Here is a 26546-nt window from a genome sequence, read left to right as displayed (position 1 = left end):
ACTCATTTTCCTCAGCAGGAAAAAAACATGAAGAAAAAATAAGAAGAAAATTAAAGAGGAAAAAAAAGGAAACAGAAAAGAAACTGAGGCAGAGAATATCATATAGTACAGATCTCCATGCTTTTCTTCTGATATTCTTCACCGTACAATTCCTCCTTCTTTGACTCGGCTCCATCATATTCTTCAAACTGCTGTTGAGAAAGGGAGAGAAAGCTTGTTTGTGCTGCTCTCAATGGCTTCTCGTGGCAGAAGGGGAGGAGGGCAGTCCAGTTCTCGGTCCGGGAGGAACCGTGGCATCCCGGTTACTAGGCACTTCAGCAGAGTTCTGAATCCTGAAATACTTCAGCTCAAGAAGCTTGTGAGTATCCCCTGTGTACTTTCTGTTGTTACCGAATGTGCTGGAGCTCGTTACTTCTATGATCATCTCGACTCTGTGGGGAAGCAGTCGCTCGGTTGTTCTCGGTTGCTCTGTTTTCAGTTTCTTTTCTTTTGTTTCTTCGGAAAAGAACAGAAAGATTCAATCTTGCCACGGCATATCCTTCATTATGACTGAGAAGTATCCTTTGTTTAGTTATACCATAGGACATTTACTGCCTCTGGAATTAATCTGGAATCTGGCTTTTCTTTATATACAGTGCATCCCGAATAGGTTTGCGGCCAAATACGGGAGTTATCTATCAAGCCCGGTACTGCTCAAGGTCTCCGACGGGAAAATTTGGAAAGTCGGGATAAAAAAATGTGGTGGAGCGATATGGTTAAGCCGATGGAAGAAGTTCATCAAAAATTACTGCTTGAGGGAGGGATATACAATGTTCTTCCGATACGAGGGGTACTCCTGGTTTCATGTGGTGATATTGGATGGTGCTGGGATGGAGATTAAGTACCCCTCAAGATCGATCCATAGGAAGAAGGCTAGGGCTGCAACGCAAACTTTCTCGCAGGAAATGGAAGAATCGGTCATAGACATTGGAAATTCAACTGAAGAGGGATCGGGTGATGAAAGCGATGACCCATCCCAGTCTTCGACTTCAAAAGTGAAAGCAGTTGAGTCAAGGAGGAAGAAGAAGTATAGGATGAAATCACGTTCATCACCAGGCCCTGCAGGTAATGATGTTAAACTACTGTAATTAACGTTTTGGTCCTATTTTTCCAGCATGATCAATTGATCATAATCTGTTAGCCCAAAGTAGGATGAATAAGAAATGTTTGTATGGATCCATTGCTTCGCCAAGTGAACGTTGATCTGCTCCGTGCTTCCGCCCTGCATCTACAATTAAAGCGAAAAGAATGTCTTTGTGATTTGATATAATGTGATCGTTCTATCAAGTACAACTATTCTTAAGGATGTGAGTAAATGATGATTTTGATTGCTCTGGTTTTGTTTTTGAGCCATTTTGAGAATGAAAGATTCCCTCTATTCTATGGCTTCATATAGATGGTGAAGGTGCTCCAAGGTGGGGCAGATCGCGAAATTTGAGCAGAGCTCTTGAAGCCGCTAATCAGTTCAAAACGAAGAACCCTTCCTTTCAGGTTCAGCTACGGGAGTCTTACATGACAAGTGGAGGCGTGGTAAAGTTTCTCGTCGGAAACCGAACCCTTTGTCGCATATTTCTTTGGATTTTAAATAACTGCAAAAGCAGAAGAGAATCGATTGTCGATTGCTATGTTAAAATTATTTCATCAATTGTTTTTATTTGTTTCGAGCTGCTGCTTAGTGTTTGCCCTGTTGTTGTTTTTTTTTTTTTTTTTAATTTTTTTTGCAGAGTATATGCTCAGATTTCATGTTGAAGAATGGTGTAAAGCGGGAACCTGAGTCATTTGACATGGTGACACTGAAGCATCCCGGCTCTGACCAACGGCGCTCATGGGCTGTGAAGATGTTCACCTACGAACCAGAGAAACGGGGCAAGTTGTGCGGTGGATGGGCCAAGTTTGTTGCCGACAATTCTTTACGTGTTGGAGACGTCATCATATTTGAGCTTGTTGATACAAGTGTGTTCCATGTGCACATCTTCAGAAGCTCCTCCAGAGCCACCCCCATCGAAATCGAGTAGCCGATTTCATTCCGATCTGAAGTAGACCTTGGTGGATGACTTAAGAAGTATTTTCTGTTGCTCAGTTAGTTACTTATCTGACTATCGAACATAGAATGATGAAAACTTCATTGATGCTGATGATTCTACTGCTTGGGACAGAAAACTTATATTATTAAATAGCTCGTGTTTTACAAATTACTAGCATTTGTCAGCGTAATGAATCTATTTGGTGACTCTTCTCTTTATCTTTTAATGTGATTGTGGGTTTTAAAGCATTGATCAAGCAAACAATATGGTGACAAGTGAAAGAAGCAAGTTTCGTTATAGCAGTTTGGTTATTTATGAAGCTTCTTGCTCTGTCTAATTGCTGCTTACACTCGCTGTTTGAATGTTCTTCCGGGCTGCATCTACATTTTGCACCCAAATTTAATCGGCACAAATGCTGGAGACCCTATGTCAATTAGTGCGGTTCGGTTATTGCTTTCATTGTGGTAACAACAGGGTATGCAGAAGATTGCAAACACATTTTCTTGCAGTCGGAGCTCATTTTGGGCCCCGAAAAGGGGATGGGGGGGGGGGGGGGGGGGGGGGGGGGGGGGGGGAGATATGTCAGTCTCCTCCGATGATTGAGACTATCAACTTAGACTTTGCTCGTGTTTTAAGTTCGATAAAGAAAAGACAGATTTCTGATCTCCTAGAAAATTAGTCAACCTACGAACAATAGCATGCAATTGCTGAAAAAAGTTTGATAGAAGACTTCCACATCACTCTTCTTGTGTTGCGTATCATTTATGTTTCATCTTTCGTATCTTTTTTTGTTTGTTTCGAGAAATATATCGATCAATTCCGATTCTTTCTTTTTTCTATTGATTCTTTTCCGATCGAGATATATGGATCCACGGATCTATGTGTCTATATAGATCCTCTGTTCATGGATTAACGAAAATGCGCAAAAGCTCTATTTGCCTCTGCCATTCTATGAGTCTCTTCCTTTTTGCGTATGGCATCGCCACTCCCTTTGGCAGCATCCACTAATTTGGAACTTAATTTGAAAGCCATATTTCGACCCGGACGTTTTCGCGATGCCCCTAATAACCAACGAATGGCAACTGCTTTTCCTTGCGTGGATCCTATTTCAATGGGAACTTGATGAGTCGATCCGCCTACACGTCTTGCTTTTACTGCTATATCGGGAGTTACTCCACGTATTGCTTGACGTAAAATGGATAGTGGATTTTGTTTCTGTCTTTTGTTGAATCTTTTTCATGGCTCGATAGATAATTTGATAAGCCAATGATTTTTTTCTGTGCTTCAGAATACAGTTAACCAACATGTTAACTAATCGATTACGATTAAGCAAACAGAACATTGTTCCTTTACCTTTTCCTAGCCGTAAGAAAAGAATACGAAAAAGAAGAAAAAAGCATGTGAAATTGGCAGCTAAGCCTGATCGAAACCGAAGAAAAGCAAGGCAAGAACAATATCTTTAGAAACGAAAGAAGAATGATGAAAAGGCTAATAATGTTCCTAGAAGAAGTTGAAGCTGCTGAATCTGAGGTTTCCATAACTAGCACAGGTGTAAGCATTGAGGAATTCGCTCTGGGCGGACCAGAAATCGGCTTTAAGGCCTGCCCGCCTTATCGCCTTCAGCACTTTGTTCCTGTGAACGGAGCCCCGTCACGGTCACCTTCTGGTTGCTTGGGTCTACCTCTACCTTCTCTATTCCTGATACAGATCAAAGAAAAGATTATGGTGAAATCTTAGACGAATATTCTCGTTTCATATGAGAGATAGTGATTAATGCCATATCCGGGAGTTCTACTGTACCTCTTAGTTTCGACAAGCATTTCCGCAATCTCTTCTCGTGTCTGTAAAAAAAAAACAAAGTTATAGGCAGTTAAGATACGATTAGTCATTGCATTTGGCTTTCACTTTTGCAGTTAGACTCGATGCATTAATCGGCAGCCATCAGATCCTGCGAAAAATAAATCCAAGCGGGATCCACGGAACTCAAACCAAACCGGTCGGATATTGCTTGGTGTGAGATCCACATGGGGACCTACAACAATCAATGACCAAGACTGCTATCTTCCAAAAATTCGAATTACGGAACAGGTCGAGGACCAGAAAAAATGCTCATGGTAAGGATAGTACCTCCATTCGCCGAGCTTATCGGGATGTCGGAAACTGATGCGGTCAGGACCAACAGACACAGTCTTCGGTACTGAAATGAATGCCGGAAGTGAGGGGTAACACAACATCCCTCACTCTCACCTCAAAATTTTACTAGGTCCTGAGTGTCAGTAGCTTTTGGATGAAATCACGATATATTTTCAGTCTATTGTTGATATCCAACCGACACCGGACAAGAAATACAGATGGTTTAGCGAGTTTTACGAATATTCCCTTATTACGTTCTTGGATGGCCCAGCCCATAGTCAAAATAAGGAGGCCCACGCTTCTCCCGCCGCTTCGCCCCGGTCGACGGCGGCTTTGGTTGCTCATCCTCCACTCTCTGCTTCGTCTCCCCTTCCCTCTCTCTCGCTCTACGCAGTCTTCTCTCCGTCCCCGTAAAGAGACCGACGCCATGCCCATCTCCCTGTCGTCCATGTCTTTGGAATCGTCCTCTGCAGCTGCAATTCCTCCAAAAGCCTCTCCTTGCTCCCACACTCCTTGCCCTCCACCTCCCCCCCGTTTGTCCATCACCCACCGCCGCACCGGCGGAAGAAGCTTTTCCGCTGCTCTCAATAACCACAGCCCCCTCAAAGCCCAGTCCAGAAAACCCCTTCTTCGCCCCCTGCAGCTCTCCTCTTCTCTCCACGACCAGGCTGCCGGAGGTCAGTCGGACTCGGAATCAGTCGCCCAGCAAGCCCTGTTGGAATACCTACATGGAGAGCTCGGATTACCGGAGGAGGAAGCGGCGAACATCGTGTCGGGTGCGCCCAAGTACCTGGGGACCTTGATAGACGAGGTGAAGGAGTTGGATGAGCTGCCGGAACTATGGGGGGAGTTCAGTTATTGGAAAGCCGATGCCGACAACTCTGTAGCTGCAGCCGATGGCGGCGTCGGCGGGCGGGGGTTTAAGGAGAAAGTGGTTTATATGGCCAAGCAGAAAGGGGATGGCGGCAAGGTTGCCTTTTTAGAGAGTCTCGGGCTCAGCCTGCCGTCGGCAACCTACCTTGCCCGCATCCTCTCGTCGGAGAATCTTCCCGCTCTCGTTCACAAGGTCATCCTTCTCCATCCTCTGCGTTTTCCATGAAACCTCAAATGATCATAGCTCATTCGGGTAGTAGTCAATATGATTGGAGGGATGTTCATGATTGATAAGATTTCTTCCATTTTTTTTTGGTTGATGTGTTAATTTATGCCTGCAAAGACAGTTTTCTCATCGTGATCGACGCGGAGCATTGAGTTTCACTTTCACTGCTTCTGTACTTTGACAAGAAACGGTTTCCGTGGCTCGGGGGTCTTTTGGTGGTAGGATTATGTGAATGCTGATCTTCTGAAAACAAGGTCGTTTCGGGTTCAAGCACGATTCAAATTGGCATGTTATAAGTAGCAGCTGCATCTGTGGTAGCATCACAAGTGGATTTGTGTTGAGTGATCTGTTTCTTTATCGAGTTTGCTTATTTTGTTTTTGGATTATAGGTCAAAATTATGAAGGAAATGTTGTTTTCTGGCAGAGACGAAGGACGGATTATAGGGAAGAATGCTCGTCGTCTGATGATGAACTTATCGATCTCCGTTGATGAGGATGTACAACAGACACTATCTTTCTTTGAAAAGGTGCGAGATTTTCTGTTTTGGATTTTTCTACTATAGGCTCATCATGCACAGATCAGCTTGTACTTATCTTGCCTGGGAAGTTCATCGGATGGATTGTGATTCGAATTGTGTGTAGATTGAAGCCAAGCGTGGGGGTCTTGACATATTGGGCGATGAAGACGCTGCTTTTCGATATTTGGTCGAATCATTTCCACGTCTTCTCTTGTTATCAGTGGAATCCCATTTCAAACCAATGTTGGAGTTCCTTATAAGGGCCGGAGTTCCTCGTGTTAGCATGAGAAACGTTCTGCTGCTTTTCCCACCAACCATCTTCATTGGAGTCAAGTTTATGAAGAAGAAACTTCTTGTGTTTGAGCAGGTAGTAGGACAAGCCTTTTACTTTGTGAAGATACATTTGCTCGAATTTGTTACTGCATTGAGCTAAGCACCCTCTCGGTCTTGTCTCACAGGTCGCTCCAGCCGAGGATATCGGTAAGTTGCTGGTGAGGTATCCATGGATTCTTTCAACTAGTATTCAGGATAATTACAAGGAGATTGTTTCGTTCTTTGAAAAGGAGAAGGTAAATTTCGGAATCAACTCCCCCCCCCCTCGCATGTCGGGCTAGGTTATTGCATTTGACAGTGTTCTGTGCTTTGAGTATAGTTGATCAGTTTGGACGGATCTTTGCAGGTGCCTAGAGTTAGTATCGACCTCGCTATTAAGAGTTGGCCTCATCTATTGGGGGGTTCAACAGGCAAGCTTAAGTCGATGGTCGACTGCTTCGGTGAACTGGATGTTCGAAATAAGATGTTGGGGAAAGTCATTGCTAAGAGCCCTCAGCTACTGCTTCGAAAGCCAGAAGAATTTCTCCAGGTAGGCTTGAAAAATCAATGTGAATGTCGAGCAATTATTTGTCCATTCTCAATAATGCTATGCACTTTTCCCGCTTCTGCTACAGGTTGTGTCCTTGTTGGAAGACATCGGATTCGATAGGATAACGGTGGGGAAGATACTTGTCCGGTGTCCTGAAGTTTTTGCAACCAGTGTCGAGAAAACTCTTAGGAAGAAGCTCGATTTTCTTACAAGCATCGGCATTTCCGAATCTCATCTACCTCGGGTTATCAAGAAATATCCGGAAGTTCTCGTCTCCGACATCGACAGAACATTAGTTCCTCGGTAAATATGGTTCTCTCCTTTTCTCTTTTTTAATTGCGAATGGATTCAAGTCTCCGACATCGACAGAACATTAGTTCCTCGGTATACATGGTTCTGTCCTTTTCTCTTTTTTAATTGCGAATGGATTCAAGTCTGGTTTGTGTGATTGAGATTTTTCTTGATGTCGGGCAGGATGAACTATCTAACGGAGATTGGGCTTTCGAAGAGGGAGGTAGCGTCCATGGTTCGGAGATTCTCACCTCTGCTGGGTTACAGCATCGAAGAGGTGTTCCGGCCGAAGGTGGAGTTCCTAGTGAACACGATGGGGAAGTCATTGAAGGAGGTCGTGGAGTACCCGAGATACTTCAGCTATTCGCTGGAGAAGAAGATAAAGCCTCGGCACTGGGTGTTGAAGGGGAGGGGAATGGAGTGTAGCTTGAAAGAAGCATTGAGCAAGAACAACGAGGAATTCGCTGCCGAGTTCATGGATGTCGGAGGAAGGCCACCAAGCCCTCCTCCCTCCCCCTGATTTCGATCTGTTGTTGTATCATAATAGATTAGAACAACAGCTGCTATCATTCATCGTAAATAGTAGAAATGGTTCGAATCCAAATCGTGATTGATAATATCACCGGCCACCGATGATCATGGTGTCAAAATTTATCAAAATTTTCAAAGAACTCTGAACATATTACATAAGAAATAGGATCTCCTCGACGCAATTTCGCCACCGAATCAGTAACCAAAACTCAGAGCAAGAGCTCGAATGTCTATAAAACACATCCCGATCTTAATGTGGGCTCTGCTCTTTCGGGATTCATATACGTTCCCCAAATATTATCTAGCATTCCACATTGATCACGAAAGAGGACATATTGCACGATATCGATCCAATTCGGCTATCATCGATGATCTAATGAATCTCGAGTCAGAGGCAATTAAGTCACTTTCCACCATCGATGAGGGATTGGGAGGAATTAAGAGGGCTGGGAAGGGGTGGGATTATTTAACCCATATGTTTGGGTATTTATTTTAATTGTTTGTATCCAAACAAGCTGTCATAGTTGCAGGATGAATATACGAACAAAACGAGAAAATCCATTCATATGAATCAATCACAAACAGTGAAACAACCATCAAGAACTGAAGGATCAGGAACTCATCGATATTCATTCATGTAAAGCGCCATCGATCAAGAAGTATTACAATAGCAAGCGAAGATCATTTCGCATCAATTCATAGCTGACTGACTAACTAACTAGCTGCCATCAATAAGCAAACGAAGAGGAAGATGGAGACTCAGACAACAGAAAGTGAAGTCGACGGATGCATTTGAAGGCCGAAAAGAAAAAAAGGGGGAGAGAGAGAATCGGAACTCAAACAGGGGTGAGGAGCTGGTAGAGCTGGGGCTTGGGCTCGGAGTTCATGCCGATGATGATGACCACCGGGATGAAGCCGTAGTGGACCACCACCTTCGCCTTCTTCAGCGTCCACGTGCTCCACTCCTTCACCTTCTTCATCGTCGATTCTTCCTCCGACGCCGCTCCCTTCCCTATTCTCCCTCTCGCCATCGATGACCCCTCTGCTCTGTTCTGCTCACAGACGGTCAGAAACCCTAATATATGAAATCTAGAGAGGGAGACTCGGTGTAATAGCTCAAGGTCGGTTGAAGATGGGCTCAATTAACGGGCTCTAATTTGGGCCTTAGGCCCATCCATTCTCCGTACTACCGGATGATCCGGCCCAATAGCAATTCCGAACATCGGAAGTCTCATTACTCGTCCGCGGGAATCTAGTCGTTTTGGAGGGTAACTTTCGTGCTAGTTATGGCAAGTTCGATCGGTCCATTCTTGATCATCTGTTTGTTTCTTGGACTGAATTGAGGCCTTGGATCGATTTTGAGGGACTAACGTCCGACCAGCATAAAGCGTAAACCCGATTCGGTTGAGGAACTGTCATGGTTTAAAAGTAAAAGGGCCAAATTGTAATAAGAACTGAGAATAGAAAAAAAAAATAGAAAAAGGACGGGTATATTGCAAAATTGTTGAGAGTTTGTTACAGAAGGAATATTGGCATCTTCAGCTGATATCTATAAAGCTACTGATGTAAGGATGCTATGTTTATCGATGAAAATCCAGAAAATTGTCTCTCTATCTATCTCTCTATTTCTCTCTTACCTTTTCAATCTGCTGAGCTTATCCTTTTCCTTCTCTCTGCAACCTTTCCTGCTATCTGCCCTTCTCTCCATTCAGATCTGTCCATAACAATTGGTATCAAAGCCACTCCTGGCACCTATGGCAATAGGAACGCGCGCCCAGGAAGTCAGCAAGTTGGCCCTAGCCTTGGAGGAGCAAGATAAGGCAATCTTCGAGCTCAAGGGCAACACGAGCAACACAAACACCAGGATTGACCAACTGGCTGAGTTGATCAGTGGACTCACCCTGCAACAGAATCGTCTGATGCAACAACTGCAAATTGGTGAGTCCAATTCTTCCCGCCACAATCCTACTGGTACCGATTGTGGGTATTATTCGGCTGCTACTAGAATCGGTAAACTGGAATTTCCAAGGTTTGGGGGTGATGGAGTGAAAGACTGGTTATATAGATGTGAACAGTTTTTTGAAATGGATAGGACAGCTGATGAGCTGAAACTCAAGCTGGTAGTCATTCATTTAGAAGGGAAGGCTTTGCAATGGCATCAGGCATATATGAGGGCAGTGGCAGCAGAGAGTAGAGTAGTGAAGTGGGAGGATTATGTAGCTGCAGTGGTAGCTCGTTTTGGAGACACGGGGTATAAAGATCCCATGGCTGATCTCAAGAATTTGAGGCAATCAGGATCTCTGAAGGAGTATATGGATGAGTTTGATGCACTGGCTAATAAGGTGGATATTAAGGAAACAGATGCTCTCAGCCATTTCCTTGGAGGATTAAAAACCGAAATCCAACTACCCGTGCGAATGTTCCATCCCACTACATTAGCACAAGCCTATTCCCTAGCTAAACTGCAGGAACTAACCTATGGTGCACTCCACAAGCCTGGGTTTCCTGCTCCAAAACTGCATCATCTTTTCCCTTCTTCCAGCTCAGTACACCCTTCCACTGGCCTCAATACCCACTCCAAAGTAAACACAACAGCTCAACCCAGGCTGACTACCGCAACCCTCTCTAAAACTACGGGCAATGGTATACTGCCATTACCTTCTACTCTACCACAAAGAACTTCAGCTTTCTCCCTAAACGGATCTCACAGAACCCTCACTCACAAGGAAATGGATGAGAAAAGGGCAAAGAACTTGTGTTTTTGGTGTGATGAAAAGTTCACACCAGGACATAGGTGTTCTCGGAGGCAAGCATTTTTTATTGAAGGAGAGGTTATGGAAGAGGAAGTTGACAAGGACCAGGAGGAAGAAGAGGTACAGGAGATGAGTGCGCCACAAATATCCTTAAATGCCTTACTAGGAACTCGCAGCTTTCAAACTATGCGAGTGGTAGGCACAGTAGGCAGGAAGCTGCTGCACATTCTAGTAGATTCGGGTAGCACTCACAATTTCTTGAATGCAGATATGGGGAGGAAACTGGGGTGTAGCACAGAAAGGGTGCCCGCTGTCAAGGTGTCCGTGGCCAACGGAAATGAGTTATTGTGTGATCAGATGTGCAGGAGATTTAAGTGGAGGATGCAGGAAAATGAGTACACAGCTGACATGCTGTTACTAGAATTGGAGAGCTATGATATAGTGCTAGGAGTGCAATGGCTATCCACCCTAGGTGACATCTTGTGGAACTTCAAGGAGTTAAAAATGAAGTTCAAACTTAAGGGCAAGGATAGCATACTGAAGGGGAGTGATGCTGAAGAATTGAAGTCGATTGAGGAGAAAAAAATGGAGAAGCTACTACTTAAGAAGAATCAATTAGCTATGATACAATTATGCAGCCTACAATTGGTTGGCTCCAGTAAGGTGCAAGTCAGTAGCAATGTGGAGAAGAACGTCACTCCGGAGTTAGCAGTATTACTTAAAGAATTTGAAGACATTTTCGAAGAACCTAGAGGCTTACCTCCCAAAAGGGCTCAAGATCACAGAATTCCCTTGAAGGAGGGATCACAGGCCGTCAATGCTAGGCCTTACAGGTATCCTGTTTTACAGAAAAATATCATAGAAAAGATGACAGCAGAGATGCTAGAAACAGGAGTCATTCAGACTAGCCATAGCCCTTTTTCCTCTCCGGTGGTGCTAGTGAAAAAGAAAGATAACTCCTGGAGAATGTGTGTGGATTACAGGGGGCTCAACTCAGTAACTGTCAAAGATAAGTTTCCTATTTCCCTGTTAGAGGAGTTGCTAGACGAGTTACATGGGTCTGCAATTTTCTCAAAGATTGACTTGAGGTCTGGTTATCACCAGATCAGAATGCATGAACCAGATGTATACAAAACAGCTTTCAGGACTCACGAAGGTCATTATGAGTTCTTGGTGATGCCTTTTGGACTCACCAATGCCCCCTCAACTTTTCAAGGACTGATGAATGAGGTGTTCAAACCATTCCTCAGGAAGTTTGTGTTGGTCTTTTTTGATGACATTCTGGTTTACAGTCCAGGGCGGCAGCAACACCTGGAGCATTTAAGGAAGACTTTCACTGTCTTGAGGAAACATTCCTTATATGCTAAGGAATCTAAGTGTAGTTTTGGGAAGGACAGGGTGGAGTACCTCGGGCATTATGTATCTGCAGCTGGGGTGTCCACAGACCCGATAAAACTAAAAACAATACAAGAATGGCCAGTCCCTCGAACTCTCAAGCAGCTAAGAGGATTCTTGGGCCTCACTGGCTACTATAGAAGATTTGTAAGGCACTATGGCAACATCAGCAGACCTCTCACTGATCTCTTGAAGAAGGATTCATTCCAGTGGTCTGAATTAGCACAGAGAGCCTTTGATAAGCTTAAGGAAGTTATGACCACCACACCTGTCCTAGCCCTGCCTGATTTCTCAAAAGATACAGCAACTTATCCAGGACTTGAAGACTGACCAGTCCTCTCATCCTAAATTTACTTGGCAAGGAGAACAACTGAGGAAGAAGGGAAAGTTAGTGGTGGGTAATAATGCTGCTCTACAAAGAGAAATTATCTCCATGTATCACTCCAGTTCAACAGGAGGGCATTCCGGGGTTCAAGCTACGGCCAAAAGGATTGCCAGCCTATTATACTGGAAGGGAATGTGGAAGCAGATAAGACAGTTGGTGAGAGAATGCCAAGTCTGCCAGCAAAACAAAGCTGAACACCTAGCTTATCCAGGTCTCCTGCAACCCTTACCTATGCCTAAGTCCATTTTTACTGATATTAGTATGGACTTCATTGAAGGTCTTCCAAGATCCTTGGGAAAAGAAGTCATATTTGTGGTGGTGGATAGATGCACCAAGTATGCTCATTTCATGTCTCTTACACATCCCTATTCTGCTACCACAGTGGCTCAGACATTCATGGATAACGTGTTTAAGCTACATGGTATGCCTGAATCAATTGTGAGTGACAGGGACCCTATATTCTTAAGCAACTTCTGGCAAGACCTATTCAAGCTACAAGGAGTGGCTCTATTGGCTTCTTCTGCTTATCACCCTCAAACAGATGGGCAGACAGAAATAGTCAACAAATGCTTAGAGACCTATCTGAGATGTATGACTGGGGACAGACCTGCTTCCTGGGCCAAGTGGCTTCCTATGGCTGAATGGTGGTATAATACGACATATCACAGCTCCACTGGAATGACTCCCTTCGAAGGATTGTATGGTTTTCAACCTCCTATACATATGCCATACTTCCCTAATGACTCTGCAGTTGCAGCAGTAGATATCTACATGAGAGATCGAGAGGGAATGATTCAGACTCTCAAACATCACCTTCAAAGGGCCCAGAGCAGAATGAAGCTACAAGCAGACAAGAAGAGGACTTACCGGGAATTTTCTATTGGAGATATGGTTTTCCTTAAACTTCAACCTTACAAGCAAGGCTCAGTAACTGCTAGAAACTCTGAGAAGCTGTCCCCTAAGTATTATGGCCCTTATCAGATCATGGATAGAATTGGGAAGGTGGCTTACAAGCTCAAGTTGCCAAGTTCAGCACAAGTGCATCCGGTTTTTCATGTGTCTCAGCTCAAGAGGGCTATAGGCACGGCCAGCTGCTCTTCTGAACTGCCTATATCTAAGGGTAGCTTGGAAGGAGGGACCTTACAACCTTTGGCTATACTGGATCGCAGAATGGTAAAAAGAAGAAACAGAGCTGCAGCACAGCTACTAGTGCACTGGACTAACACCTCTCCAGCAGATGCTACCTGGGAGTATGCAGATGAACTAAGGCTACGATTTCCTCTATTCAACCTTGGGGACAAGGGTCTTGAAGGGAAGGGGAATGTCATGGTTTAAAAGTAAAAGGGCCAAATTGTAATAAGAACTGAGAATAGAAAAAAAAATAGAAAAAGGACGGGTATATTGCAAAATTGTTGAGAGTTTGTTACAGAAGGAATGTTGGCATCTTCAGCTGATATCTATAAAGCTACTGATGTAAGGATGCTATGTTTATCGATGAAAATCCAGAAAATTGTCTCTCTATCTATCTCTCTATTTCTCTCTTACCTTTTCAATTTGCTGAGCTTATCCTTTTCCTTCTCTCTGCAACCTTTCCTGCTATCTGCCCTTCTCTCCATTCAGATCTGTCCATAACAGGAACCATTATCCAGGTATAGTACATTGACTAAATTACGATAAACCTTGAGAATTCATGCACATGACTCTTCCTCTCTGCTTGTAATATGTTGAGCTGATCATGGAACTTGGATATGTTGCAAACACAAAGTAGACAGCTCACAAGCAGTTAGCATCCGCTATTCGCACTGAAGTCGATTACTTTCAGGGCTTCAGGCCACTGTAATGGATTTCTATGGTGAGAAGCAAAATAAGACGATCTTGATTCTTGAATTGGACAAGAGAGGTGTGCAGGTACAGGCTAAAGTCTAAACAAGACAAATTCAATCCTTGTAGCTGGAAAAAATCAGCAACTGTTTCAACTCTCAACAGGACTGCACGGCAACCTTTCATGTCCACGAGCATTATTACAAACCATGTTGCTAAAGTAGACCGCAAGCAGGTTCTGAACGAGAAATGCTGGACAGGTTGGGATGCCCCTGCATCAACAAAATATCCGAGACCCAAGTTAGGCGTAAACATAATGCCCCATCCAATTCCAAGCACGGACAGGTGACAACAAAAATTCCATCTTCGAGAATACAAGCTTATGCATGATATACATCAGCACAGCATCCTAATTCCTACATACAACTTAAGACATGACGAGTACATCTGTGAATCATAAATGACAAAACCTCAGTACGCCAATCTTCACCTACTGAAATGAACAGCAAATGCCTCCCAAGTTTGATGTTCCAGAGACAATGAATGATAGTAAAACAGGGACAGTACCCATCTCAATTCAAAACTTACGGGGCCGAGGAGAATACGCGAATGATTTGATTCCACAAAGGTCCTACACTTGATGGAGAAAAGTCGGATCCGCTTCATATAGAATTAAATGCGGAGTATACCTTAGTATAATTAGAGGTAACATATCATCCCTCCAATCTATTTTGCAGTCACTAAAGAAGGGTCATGAAAGCAAGTTTTGCAAGGATCTTGCTCACATACTCGGTTAGAGTTACTACTTAAATTTGCTTATAAAGTATGCACCAAGAGCCATTCTCTCACGGACTCGCCAGTAAGAATGGCAGTTTGAAATAAAATATGAGATAATGAGTGCTTCATAATCGGGTACTAAAGACTTTCGACTTGGCAAGAGCGAAGCTGTAGACACGAGAATGACATCACATTGCAAATGAAGTTCTAAGAAAGCCGAGTAACTTCCACCGAAGATTGTTCGGAATACCTTATGACGCAGGAATTCTTGCAGGGACTCTGCGATGAGAAAGACTTTGGAGAAAACAGCACGGGAGAAGAATTGATCGATGTGGAAACTACTTCGTTATCATCCATTAAGGCATCTAAACTCTTGAGCAATCTCCTCTAGCCAAGAAATGAAAATGGCATCCAAAAAACTCAATTCAATTGAAAATAACTAGCTGGAATTTGCTCGGAATCCTCGAACTAGTCATCGGAAAAGCAAAACAAATCAAATCATAATCAAACCTACAACGTACTTCATCCAAACAGTAAGCATCGGCAGAGTCGGATTCCGAACTAATCACTCACTCGGTGAAGCAGGAACCACACGATTGAGCAAACAGAGGGAAGGTTTCAGCAACTTACACCGGAGAAGTGAGGGATCACTTGGAGGAGGAGGAGGATGATTTGTTGGATCTCGCGTAGACGGGGGGTGAGTAGATGACGGCGGCGGCCATGGCCCCCGGGAACACTACGTACGCAGCCAGCGTCGCCAGCTTCGTCACCAACGGCTGCCCCTTCTTGAACAGCGCCATCTTCAGCCCTCTATGATCAAACCGAATCGTCTTCTCTACGTTCAATCTCTTTTTCGCTCTCTGCCGAAAGAGAAATTTTCTTCTTCCCGAGCTCGAGTGGAGTTTCTACCGGTCGGGAAAAAGATACTGTGAGGGCCGGCGCAAGCAGAATCTTCTACACCAGCGTCTTAGTGGGCCGACAAACAAGGTCCTAGGCCCAACACCTGTGGGCCCCAAGACAATCATTACAGGCTCACGTGGGGGCCCATAACAGCACCATCGCACTGGGAGCTAACATGCAATGGGCCTTGGTATTATGTTTCCACCAATCAAAATCAGTCTCCTCCGAGGAAGGTATTTAGTGTAGTGGTACAAGTTATCATCTTGAAATCATGAGGTCCTCGCTCTCTTGGGTTCGGTTTTTATCGGTGGGAGTTTTGTACTCCTTTATTTAGTTTTCTTTGCTCCTGTATAAGGTTACGGATCTCCTTTATTACCTTAAAAAAAAAAAAGAGAGTCTCGTCCCGATCCATAGAAATTGGAAAATCGAGGCTCGCGTTATGGCATGTTGTAACTTGCAGCGGCCACGTGGGTCGAGAACTCGATGAGCTCAACACCAACCGGGCAGTTAGCCTAGGCCATCAACCACTTCAATTGTACGATGATGAACACGGTATGAACCGGTGTGGCCAATTCTGAATACTAAACTGGCCGAATACGATATCGCTACAATCGGATCGAATTAATTTCCAATTACAATGGAGGCTTATGGGCTTATACAGGACAATAAAATAGAAATTTTAATAATTAATAAAAGGACACAAATCTCACAATGAGAATCGAACCAATAACTTCTTGATTATCATGTTAGAATATGCATCACTGCACTACATTTTTTTTAACTGAATAAATTTAGTTTGGCGGGGCCTATTGAATATTTGTCCATTTTTTCGGTTTTTTTTCCCTAATAATTTTGATTGATTGTTCAAGAAGTACATGTCGAACCTACGTGTGATATTTACGTGGCAACCGATTAGTGAATTGAAACGTGAAAATTGTTGGGGGGGGGGGGGGGGGGGGGGGGGGTGGGGGGGCGGCGTGGTGGAGTACGTACCAGTCATGAGTTCCCGAGCTCATCTCCAAGGACGTGTCTGCCACTAAATAAAAGCACAAGAAAGTGTCCTTCGTTGTCATGTAGACCTATTTCAAGCAAGGGTGGTCCCGATTAAGAGTACTTGATTAATAATACTTCATTATATACATATACATATTATAGGTTCATGTAATCCATTACATTGATCGGTGTACTGGTTACATTAATAAGATAAGAAAATGGTATGATAACATCATGTTAATCGGATTGACATGGCGCCACGCATGTATAGAGTCAGTGCGACGATTTATCATCAACAAACTATGACTAATTTAGCGAGCAGTTTTTCTAATTTATATGAACTCCAAACGTCGTTCTCCAATGCAAGAGACAACGATCTCGAATCAAAAGATTGGTACAAAAGGCTACATGGCCGAGACAAAGAGACCGAAAATTGAGTATTCAATATTGTTCATGTTGTGGTTTTCATTAATGAAATATATGGGGCAGAAGTCCATGAAAAGTCATATAGTAGTACATATATAAGATGTATAATTTATTATCCCAGATTAAGTAAAGTAAGCAATTTCCTGAAAAATCTAGCTCTTAATTATATTATATGTATATATATATATAGTGGACTTAATTAATGAATGCCCCTCCAACATTTGATGCCACACGATATTGATTCAATATTCTAGGGACTATCTTACAAAGTAGTGAAGCTAGTTAGGTATGTGAGTAGGTCAAATTTTAATTAATTAATAATTAAATTGCTATCAGTATATATGTACATTTCTTTTCTCTTAGGACGATGCTTGATTTTGAATAGTCGACCTTAGTGTGCATCAATAAAGTGCAAAATAAAAACGCATGCAATATATATTGCAGGCTTCGGCCCCGTGTTTCACCCCAAGAGTGCAGGCAAATTAGTTCAAATTCATTAGCTAGAAAATGAAAAGGATCAAAAAAAAAAAAACGTAGTGCTAATCCTGCCGATCGATTCGGCTCTAAAAATCAGTAACACATGGTATTTTTGTATAATTTTATAGAACTCTAGAGGCATTTCGTGTTCAAAGCGAGTTGTCGGAGGGTTTCTCCTCCGAAAACTTCCGTTAGATAATTCATTTCCAATTGATCAATCCATATGAACATAAATATATACATGATTGACTATAATACATATCCCATCCCTCGTAACGTAGTAATTTTCCCCAAGATGTGTATGGATGATCAACGGATGATGAAAAAAACGAAATGGAAAATGAGAAGAAGGACAATGCACAAAGGTTGTCCTTTCCTATTTAATTGAATGGGCAAAACTTGCAAGTGCCCGAACCTCGAAACCTAGCAAGAAGGTAAAAAGAAATGGGAGTTAATGATTTGTGCTTCAAGAACTAAATTGATTGCACATAAAGTTGTTTTGATCACCTTCATGACTTCAACCTTTTTTTCTAAGCCGATTTAGACCCTTTCTAAACGGTAATTTCGGACCCTTCTAGAAGTCATATTGACTTTTATGCTAGAAATCATGGCGTAAAAAGTTACTCTTATAAAGAGAATAATATCGGAACTTTTCGTTCATTTTACGTTCACGTTTTCATAAGTTCGACTTGTTTTCTGGTACTCAAGCCATTTTCCACTGTCGTCTTTGCAGTTTGCCTTCACCGCACCAAACAGTCCAAATATAAATTCTATCATGCAATTAGTACCATGAACAGGTTTGACCCCCGACGGTTGACTAGATCGATCGGAAAGTGTAAGATCATACACGATACGTACGATATATCAATTCTGTAAAGAATCCTAACCCGTTTGGTTTTAGGATCGATTTTTAAAATTTTAACTATAACTTTAACTCTACTCACTACACAACAAAAATCAACAATGCAACTATTACTTTTTTTTCTTTTAATTTTTTTAACCATTCAATTCAATTTTTAATATTAAATTATCTCAACTATTCATTACTTTTTCACACTTTTTCTCATAATTCAACAATACAATCATTACAACTCAATTAAAATCAAAACTCAACTCTACTTAATTCTAAAATCAAACACACCGTACAGTTCTACTACACACACCAAGACATTCACGAGAGCTACCAGCAAAGCAAAGGGGTCACGCTGATCATTTGACCCATTCGCTGTGGCAAGTGGAAGGTCTGCCCTTCACGTTGCTATCCCACCAATTCAAATTTTTGTTGTTTTCTTTTTTCTTGAATTTCTTCTTTTTCTCTCTCTCTCTTTTTTCGATGGATTTCTTCTTTTTTCATTTTGTCCATTTGATTTTCATAAGTTTCAGAGACCCACTCGATCGATTGATTAGGACATGCATGTGCAAATTAATCGATGTTCTATACATACCGCATTTAGTAGTAACAATATTAGAGGATCGATATGATATGTTTTCTCGACTCGGTCTCATTTAAACAAAAAAAAAAAGAAAGAAAGAAAAAGACCCACACGCAATGTTGACTCGGGTCAAGTTGCTACCCATTTGTAGTTCGATACGCGTCCAGTAAGATATGGGAATCTTCTGAAGTGTGGGGAAACAAGTAACGGCAGGGTGGCATGCAGCAAACCTGGGCTCGTTTGGTTTGATGAAATGATTTTAGAATTATGATTTTGATTTTAACTCTACTCACTACACAATAAAAACACACGTTTCCCAAGTCAAATTTATAATACCATCTCATTTATCATTTTCCACAATCAAAATCAAAATCAGAATTACTTTAACTCTGAAATCAAACAACCTTTAAATTCCACAATGCGACTACATATATAATTATATATATAGTACCATATCGAAATATTATTCTTTGATTATTCGAAAGATATAAATGAATATTTCAAATTAAATAGCGGTTTTATATATACCTTGGACGTTTTTAAAGGTGAGATCCACACACACCAATTAAACAATTTAATAAACTCCATTATTCTTTCTCATATTGTGTAATTAATTATTAATTTATTAAATATGTGGATTATTACAGGTCCATGATTCAGTGTAAGAAATAGAAAATGAAAAACAAAAGAGTACGTAACATCCGATAATAAGAATTAAACACCAGACGTCCTAGACATAAGTCGAGGATGAACGCCGACACTGTACCGAATTCCTTTCTCGATCGATTCCAGGTGTACACTTATAAGATGGCCTATCGATGGACCATGTGATCTCAAATATTCCAACCTAAATCTGCGGGGGAAGGGACTTTTTTTTTTTTTGGTATGAATCATAGTATTCGGAAGTCTAATTGGGACCCGACTAATCCAATCGAACCGGATCTGCTCATTAAAGGGTAAAATCCTCTCGGCGTGGATTTTATGCATTTACAAGGACTGAAACTCGAACCTTACTTAAGCGCAATAAGTATCGAATCGTTTGAATCAACTCACGTTTGGTGAGGAAGAGACGTTTTGGTGAGCATAACCCTTGACCAAAAACATGGGGAGCCAAATATTTAAAGCCACGAAGTCCTCAAATGGTATGTGCTCTTAACTCTCAAATCTCGTATGTAATAATTAATGATTGATTTAATTAGGGCAAAGCTTTAATCAGGCACGGATCTTCATGACAAACAAAGTGCTCATGTCTCTGTTTTATTTTTTTGGGGGGTAAATAATTCGTAAAGCTAATGGTCTATTTGCATGAGAACAATTCAGACAGATCCTTTGACGGGTAGATTTTCTGATGTCTAGATCTCGATTTGATGGTAATATTTCTATATCAGAAGACGCTAGAAGTGAACTCTGCTTCATTTTCTTTTGGTTCTTGAATCTTGGTCACGTCAATAATTAAAAATATAAATAAATTCGAGAAAATTCAGAGTGTATGCTTCCAAATTGCCTCATTGGCAAGTGCAGACATGGTTCTATCTTCTGAAATCCAGGTAATTAATATTGTTAGAAAGAATTAAAAGAATGTGCAAGTTAGCGTATAAATCGGATTCTATTCCCTGCTAGGCCACGATTCAGAAGAACCGATATGAAACGGGGCGAATTATCTTCTCTTAACGAATGATGAACATTAACAGTACTATTTTGTGGCACCATATGTGACAGGGAAAAGCGATACATGCCATGTTAAGGGATAGGTCCACTGTAGACCCACTTCTATGATTGTTACCAAGCTGTAGCCGGTCCACCCTCTCGGTCCCGTATCGCGCTCGAGAGATAGATGCTTCGGTGGAAATTTTATCCGATGCAGATTCTGCTTCTCATTGCAACTCGATGAATGTTCGCATAGGTTGGTAAAACGTGATGAGGTTTTTATTCCAATTATTAGGGTCATTATTGATATCATCCTAGTATTAAGGAGAAGAAAGAGGACCCCAACAATGGAAAGTTCCGAGAGTTCAATCTTCCATATCTGTACTTTCATATTTTCGGGAACTTGTTATAGTCACGGTTGCGAAGGATGTCTTGGAATCCTCCACCGAGCTAATCAATAAATTTTTGCGTGGTCCTATCTCGTCATATAACTTGAGGAAACACTAATTAAATTACATAAAATAGGAAAATTCGTATTGATCACTCGAGTAAGTGTCATAATTATTCTTCGTTGAAGAGATTTAATTGAATCTTTCTCACCACGTCAATATAAAATAAGACCATCTAAGATTTTCCCGAACTAATCGACTTGTTCGAGTATCAACTACCTAATGGGAGCGCATTTAAGCGAACCTCTCCTTGCGACTTCCTTGCAATAGCCGTATTCGATCTCACGGCCATTAAGAGATGCGTCCATCACCATTTCAACCAATCTTACATTATGAGGACTTTCCATCCCGATCGGATTTCTTAACTCATGCGTACATCATTACGAATTTCATTCCATCTAGTGGCTTCGCAGATCCAATCTCGCCATACCGAGCATAGGGCATATGGTACTTTTTTCTGCGAGACAAATTGTTCTAATATTCCTAAAAGGCGGCTCGAGTCTGTGCCATTTATCGGTCGACGAACCAATGAAGAGATCGACACGATGTGGCTGCGGTTGAATGAATGAACGGTGAAAAGGGAGAGAACTCGCTTTAAAAGGCCAACGAACCAACATTAACAATGTCTGGAGAAAGTTATCCGGATACTGCAATGGTCGATTATTGGACCAATGTCTGACTTATTGGAAAAGTATTAAAAGATCGCTCCTCTTTGTCGTTCCGACGACGGTACATGTCCGAAGCCTTGCCCAACCCCAAGTACGAAGCTTCACCACTTCATTCATTTCATTTCAACCCAGGGAAAGATTTTTTATTTTTATTTTTTAAATCAAGATCTGACGTACCCCTCTCCCCCTCCGATCGTTCTCGATCGATTGACTGGACCGTTTGGGTGGAAAATTTACCCCCTTCCCACACTCGCTCCTAACATAATTTCGGCCCCCCGACAGCTCTCTCCTCCCCATTTGCTTAAAAATCGGAGCTTTCCTTGCTGGGAGTTCTGGATTTCCTTCTGACAAAGGTCGGCTTCTTCTTCTTCCTCCAGTGAGTTGGGGGCGTTCTGAGGTTTGTTTTGACTCAGTGCTGCATTGACAGGGCGAGTTGAAGGGTTGTTGGGAAAGGAGAGGAAGAATAAAAAAATCAGCTTTCTTGCTTCGCTCTTTCAATCAGATGCCATCTATGAACGTGAGCCAGTTCAGTAAGGTTCAGAGGAGGAGAGACAGAGAAGGAGATATTTATTGATATATAAATATAAGTAATATAGCAGGGCAAGTTCTTCAGTGGCCTTTTACTGCCGCCAAAAGGGCCCCTTTCTCCTCCGTGTTAGCTTTATAATTTCAGATTCTCTTCTCCGTCTGTCTGTCTGTCTCTCTCTCTCTCTCTCTTTGTGTGGGAGTCTCTTTCTTTCTCGTCAAGGCTGCTGTTGGGCTCCTCAGAGGTAATTCAATTCAATCTCAGATGTGGATGTGTTTGACGGTGCTGATGGGTGGTGTTGTTGGATGCTTGTGATTATGCTAATGGTGGGACTGTTAAATGGAATCTACTGAGAATTGCTGATGGGTGCATTAGATCTGTTTCAGTGGCTAATAATTTGTTCTTGCTTTGTGGTTCCTTCTCTGATAGAGCCTTGGCTTGGAGATTTTGAGGGTCTGATTCTGTTGCTGATCAGACATGAGGGGTGCTGTCTTCGTGGCCCTTGCTGCCACCATCGGCAACTTCCTTCAAGGATGGGATAATGCCACCATCGCAGGTAAGTTCGTTCGAATCGGGCAATTTCAGTTGGTGGTAAAGGACTGCAATATGAATAGAGTAGAGCGGAGCAACAACAGAAATCAATTGGAACATTGTATCCTGAGGTTGCATCGGCCGGGTGATACAAGTCTAGGATAGCATAGAACACTGAATGTGCCGATATCATTGAATCTGGTTCATCCTCAAAAGATAAATAAATAAATAAATAAAAAATAAGGGTCACGAGTAATGTCTACATTGTTCAAAATTCTTGCTTTGCTGCTCAAGTCGAATTAGATGAAAATTTTCTTATTTCTGGGCAATCTTTTCAGGCTCCATTGTGTACATAAAGGAGGACCTGGCCCTAGAAACCACCGTGGAAGGCTTGGTCGTTGCTATGTCCCTAATTGGAGCCACCGTGATCACAACCTGCTCAGGAGTGATTTCCGATTGGATTGGACGGCGCCCAATGCTTATTCTCTCATCGGTCCTCTACTTCGTCAGCGGCTTAGTGATGCTGTGGTCCCCGAATGTTTATGTCCTCTTGCTAGCCCGTCTGCTGGACGGGTTTGGTATTGGGCTCGCTGTCACCCTTGTCCCAGTTTACATTTCCGAGACAGCCCCTTCTGAAATAAGAGGGCAGTTGAATACTCTCCCTCAGTTTACGGGTTCAGGAGGGATGTTTTTGTCGTACTGTATGATATTTGGGATGTCTCTGGAAACCAGTCCAAGCTGGAGGCTGATGCTTGGGGTGCTTTCAATTCCTTCGATGATTTATTTTGTGTTGACGGTTTTCTACCTTCCTGAGTCTCCAAGGTGGCTCGTCAGTAAGGGGAGGATGAGTGAGGCGAAGAAGGTTCTTCAACAACTTCGCGGCAGGGAGGACGTTTCAGGTTTTTTTCTCCCTTTCTTGCAGTCAGCAGATGAATGCCCATGTAATTGGAAAAATGATCTTCTTGATTCTTCATTGACCTTGATCAATTAGATGATGCAAATTAAAGGACTGATAGATTTGAACCGTGAATAAAATTCACAACTACGTAGTTTTAGATACTATAACTGTGTCAATTGTATAAATTTTAGATCTTGAAAATGCTCATCAACCTATAGGATCTTTTGGCTGTAACAATCGGGTTATGTATTGACCGAATCTTTGTGCCGTTCTTTGCAGGTGAGCTGGCATTACTAGTTGAAGGTCTTGGAATCGGGGGAGAGACATCAATCGAGGAGTACATAATAGGAGCAGCTGATGAATTAGGCGATGATCACGAGCTCGCCACTGACAAGGACAAGATCAAGCTGTACGGGTCTCAGCAGGGACTCTCGTGGGTAGCGAAACCTGTGAAGGGAGGGCAGAGCTCGCTCGCCCTGGTCTCTCGACAGGGAAGCTTAGCTCTGATGGACCCGATGGTGACCCTCTTTGGCTCGGTCCATGAGAAGCACCCTGAGACGGGAAGCATGAGGAGCATGCTGTTCCCGAACTTTGGAAGCATGTTTAGTATGGCGGACCAGCACCATAAGCCCGAGGAGAGGTGGGACGAGGAAAGCTTGCAGAGGGAAGGAGAGGGAGAGGGATATGCCTCTGAGGGAGGTGAGGGAGGAGATTCGGATGATAATCTGCGCAGCCCATTGATTTCGCGTCAGACGACGAGTCTAGAGAAGGAGATGGGAGCCCCACCACCACCATCCCATGGCAGTGTCCTGAGCATGAGGAGGCACAGCAGCCTCGTGCAGGGAGGAGAAGCAGGAGCCACAGGGATCGGTGGCGGGTGGCAGTTGGCGTGGAAATGGGAAGAGAGGGAAGGCGAGGACGGGAAGAAGGAAGGTGGGTTCAGGAGGGTCTACCTGCACGAGGAAGGAGGCCCAGGATCCCATCGTGGCTCCCTCACCTCAATCCCTGGTGGGCCTGAGGTTTCTGTCGATGGGGAGTACGTGCAGGCTGCTGCTCTTGTGAGTCAGCCCGCTCTTTACTCTAAGGAGCTACTGGAGCAGCACCCCGTGGGACCTGCTATGGTCCACCCATCCCAGACCGCCTCGAAGGGGCCCATCTGGGCTGCACTTCTCGAGCCTGGAGTTAAGCACGCGTTGTTCGTCGGGATGGGGATTCAGATTCTTCAGCAGGTACTTGGAAACCGTCATTTCTTTTTACCCAATCGATCTAGGAAGATCAAGATCTAGTCTCTCTTTTCACGCTTCACTGAGAAATATCTCGGCTTCGACAATCTCAATCGAACTTCAAAATTCGCTTTCTTCTACCTGCAGTTCTCAGGTATCAACGGGGTGCTCTACTACACGCCGCAAATCCTTGAAGAAGCTGGGGTAGAAGTCCTGCTGGCGGACTTGGGCCTTGGAACCAATTCCGCCTCATTCCTCATCAGTGCATTCACGACCTTACTCATGCTTCCTTGCATCGCTGTGGGCATGAGGCTCATGGACACCTCGGGAAGGAGGTAACTCATTTAAAACGATTTTGTCTCTCTGTTTTTTCTTTTACATGAAAGGTTCAATTAAGTTTCGGTTTTCCAGGATCGTCTTTTGAAGGAGAGGCAAGTCTTCATGTTTCGACGATAAAACGCATAAACTTTTCTCGACTTACTAACCAGTTCATTGGCGTTTTTCCATTTTCAGGACTCTGCTCCTCACCACGATCCCTGTCCTCGTCGTCACGCTCATAATTCTAGTCATCTTCGAGCTCGTGACAATAAGCTCCGTGGTGAATGCTGTGATCTGCACTGTCTGTGTGATAGTCTACTTCTGCTGCTTCGTGATGGCCTACGGGCCCATCCCCAACATCCTCTGCTCCGAGATCTTCCCCACGCGAGTGCGAGGACTTTGCATCGCTATCTGCGCCCTCGTGTACTGGATCGGCGACATCATCGTGACCTACACGCTTCCTGTCATGCTCACTTCCATTGGCCTTTCAGGCATATTTGGGATATATGCAATCGTCTGCGTGATCTCGTGGATCTTCGTGTTCCTGAAGGTCCCCGAGACAAAGGGGATGCCCCTCGAGGTAATCACGGAGTTCTTCTCCGTAGGGGCGAGGCAAGCGTCTGCAGCAAAGCTCGCATAGGTTGGAATCATGTTTAATGGTCAGGGTCTTATCTCGGGGTTTCATTAGGAAGAAGAGGAGGAGATCATATTTTTCTCGTAGGAGAATTTTGCAGATTTATTCGTATAATGCGAGATCGAATATGCATTCCGATTCGTTCGATCAGTTGGATTTGATTATTTATTTCTCCTTTCGCTGTAATTGTTCCCTCTTTTTTACCTAAACAGTTTGCTGAAGAAAATCAACCACTTTTAATTTTCTTGGAGCATAACTAATATTAGCTCCGCGCACGCGAAATTGCTTTCATGTTTATTAAGTGATAATTGGTATTTAAACATACATACATACATATATATATATATATATATTCACTTTCCATGAAAAATTGGTAGCTTGAGCAACAAATGTGGGATGAGAGTGGCAGTTCTCATCGATTACAGAATTTCTTTATTTTTTGTTAGTTTTTAATTCCTTAAAAGTAGGATAATAAAAGTAGTAATACAATTTGGCGAAATTGTTTTTTCATTACAATATTACATTTTTAAAAGATAAAAAATATCATCAAATCTTTTGGATATCACGGTAATCTCCGATTAAAGGTAATATGAATTTTCTAAAAGTAATTTTTTTAGTTTTTTTATATTTTTTATTTTTAAAGTTATCTTTAATAAAAAATTTACCGGCTTATTTAGTTTTTAAAATTTGAAACGATTTTTTTTTTTATTTTCGGAATTATATTTAATAAAAAATAATTTCTCTATTTTTTAAGTTTTTAAAATTTAAAATTATTTTCGATTATAAAATTAGTAA

The 26546-nt window shown here is 42.6% G+C and overlaps 4 protein-coding genes, 1 long non-coding RNA gene and 1 pseudogene across 6 annotated transcripts; 3 read left to right on the top strand and 3 right to left on the bottom strand.

Moving 5' to 3' along the window:
• LOC116214835 (B3 domain-containing transcription factor VRN1-like) lies at positions 1–2326 on the top strand. Its single transcript, XM_031550314.1, has 4 exons — positions 1–358; positions 636–1104; positions 1436–1569; positions 1764–2326. The coding sequence occupies exons 1-4, from the start codon at positions 233–235 to the stop codon at positions 2052–2054; spliced, it is 1020 nt and encodes a 339-aa protein (XP_031406174.1). The 5' UTR covers positions 1–232; the 3' UTR covers positions 2055–2326.
• Positions 2327–3412: 1086 nt separating this feature from the next.
• LOC116213760 lies at positions 3413–4363 on the bottom strand (annotated as a pseudogene).
• A 110-nt stretch (positions 4364–4473) lies between these two features.
• Positions 4474–7634, top strand: LOC116213759 (transcription termination factor MTERF4, chloroplastic). The gene is made up of 7 exons (XM_031548812.1): positions 4474–5262; positions 5685–5822; positions 5938–6180; positions 6272–6382; positions 6493–6675; positions 6761–6978; positions 7150–7634. Exons 1-7 carry the CDS (start codon positions 4624–4626, stop codon positions 7484–7486), a joined length of 1869 nt encoding a protein of 622 aa, XP_031404672.1. The 5' UTR covers positions 4474–4623; the 3' UTR covers positions 7487–7634.
• Positions 7635–8096: 462 nt separating this feature from the next.
• Positions 8097–8570, bottom strand: LOC116213761 (mitochondrial import receptor subunit TOM7-1-like). Its single transcript, XM_031548814.1, has one exon. The coding sequence runs from the start codon at positions 8526–8528 to the stop codon at positions 8334–8336; it is 195 nt and encodes a 64-aa protein (XP_031404674.1). The 5' UTR covers positions 8529–8570; the 3' UTR covers positions 8097–8333.
• Positions 8571–13883: 5313 nt separating this feature from the next.
• On the bottom strand, positions 13884–15548 carry LOC116213762. Its single transcript, XR_004158126.1, has 2 exons — positions 15259–15548; positions 13884–14123 (listed from the first exon to the last, which is right to left on the bottom strand). It is a non-coding gene; the product is annotated as an uncharacterized LOC116213762 (long non-coding RNA).
• A 6046-nt stretch (positions 15549–21594) lies between these two features.
• On the top strand, positions 21595–26033 carry LOC116213472 (monosaccharide-sensing protein 2-like). Of its 2 annotated transcripts, XM_031548431.1 has the most exons (8): positions 21595–21712; positions 21904–21974; positions 22049–22391; positions 22577–22703; positions 23017–23577; positions 23856–24805; positions 24947–25134; positions 25313–26033. In XM_031548431.1, the coding sequence occupies exons 4-8, from the start codon at positions 22625–22627 to the stop codon at positions 25755–25757; spliced, it is 2223 nt and encodes a 740-aa protein (XP_031404291.1). In that variant the 5' UTR covers positions 21595–21712; positions 21904–21974; positions 22049–22391; positions 22577–22624; the 3' UTR covers positions 25758–26033. The 2 variants fall into 2 exon arrangements, with proteins under 2 accessions (XP_031404291.1, XP_031404292.1); XM_031548432.1 differs by having other exon boundaries at positions 21673–21974; positions 22049–22473.
• Positions 26034–26546: the final 513 nt, after the last annotated feature.

Source organism: Punica granatum, chromosome 7 (genome assembly GCF_007655135.1).
Source record: "Punica granatum isolate Tunisia-2019 chromosome 7, ASM765513v2, whole genome shotgun sequence".
Classification (NCBI taxonomy): domain Eukaryota; kingdom Viridiplantae; phylum Streptophyta; class Magnoliopsida; order Myrtales; family Lythraceae; genus Punica; species Punica granatum.
The sequence above is the reverse complement of the archived record's forward strand: the minus strand, read 5'-3'. Positions and strand labels throughout refer to the sequence as shown.

Bases quoted from the DNA above. Each gene is read 5' to 3' on its own strand.
- LOC116213759 (XM_031548812.1), top strand. From the start codon at position 4,624: ATGCCCATCTCCCTGTCGTCCATGTCTTTGGAATCGTCCTCTGCAGCT. The intron at 5,263-5,684 runs GTCATCCTTCTC...TTTGGATTATAG, and splicing joins TTCCCGCTCTCGTTCACAAG to GTCAAAATTATGAAGGAAAT. The intron at 5,823-5,937 runs GTGCGAGATTTT...AATTGTGTGTAG, and splicing joins CACTATCTTTCTTTGAAAAG to ATTGAAGCCAAGCGTGGGGG.
- LOC116214835 (XM_031550314.1), top strand. From the start codon at position 233: ATGGCTTCTCGTGGCAGAAGGGGAGGAGGGCAGTCCAGTTCTCGGTCC. The intron at 359-635 runs GTGAGTATCCCC...CTTTATATACAG, and splicing joins TACTTCAGCTCAAGAAGCTT to TGCATCCCGAATAGGTTTGC. The intron at 1,105-1,435 runs GTAATGATGTTA...GGCTTCATATAG, and splicing joins TTCATCACCAGGCCCTGCAG to ATGGTGAAGGTGCTCCAAGG.
- LOC116213761 (XM_031548814.1), bottom strand. From the start codon at position 8,528: ATGGCGAGAGGGAGAATAGGGAAGGGAGCGGCGTCGGAGGAAGAATCG.
- LOC116213472 (XM_031548431.1), top strand. From the start codon at position 22,625: ATGAGGGGTGCTGTCTTCGTGGCCCTTGCTGCCACCATCGGCAACTTC. The intron at 22,704-23,016 runs GTAAGTTCGTTC...CAATCTTTTCAG, and splicing joins GGATAATGCCACCATCGCAG to GCTCCATTGTGTACATAAAG. The intron at 23,578-23,855 runs GTTTTTTTCTCC...CGTTCTTTGCAG, and splicing joins CGGCAGGGAGGACGTTTCAG to GTGAGCTGGCATTACTAGTT.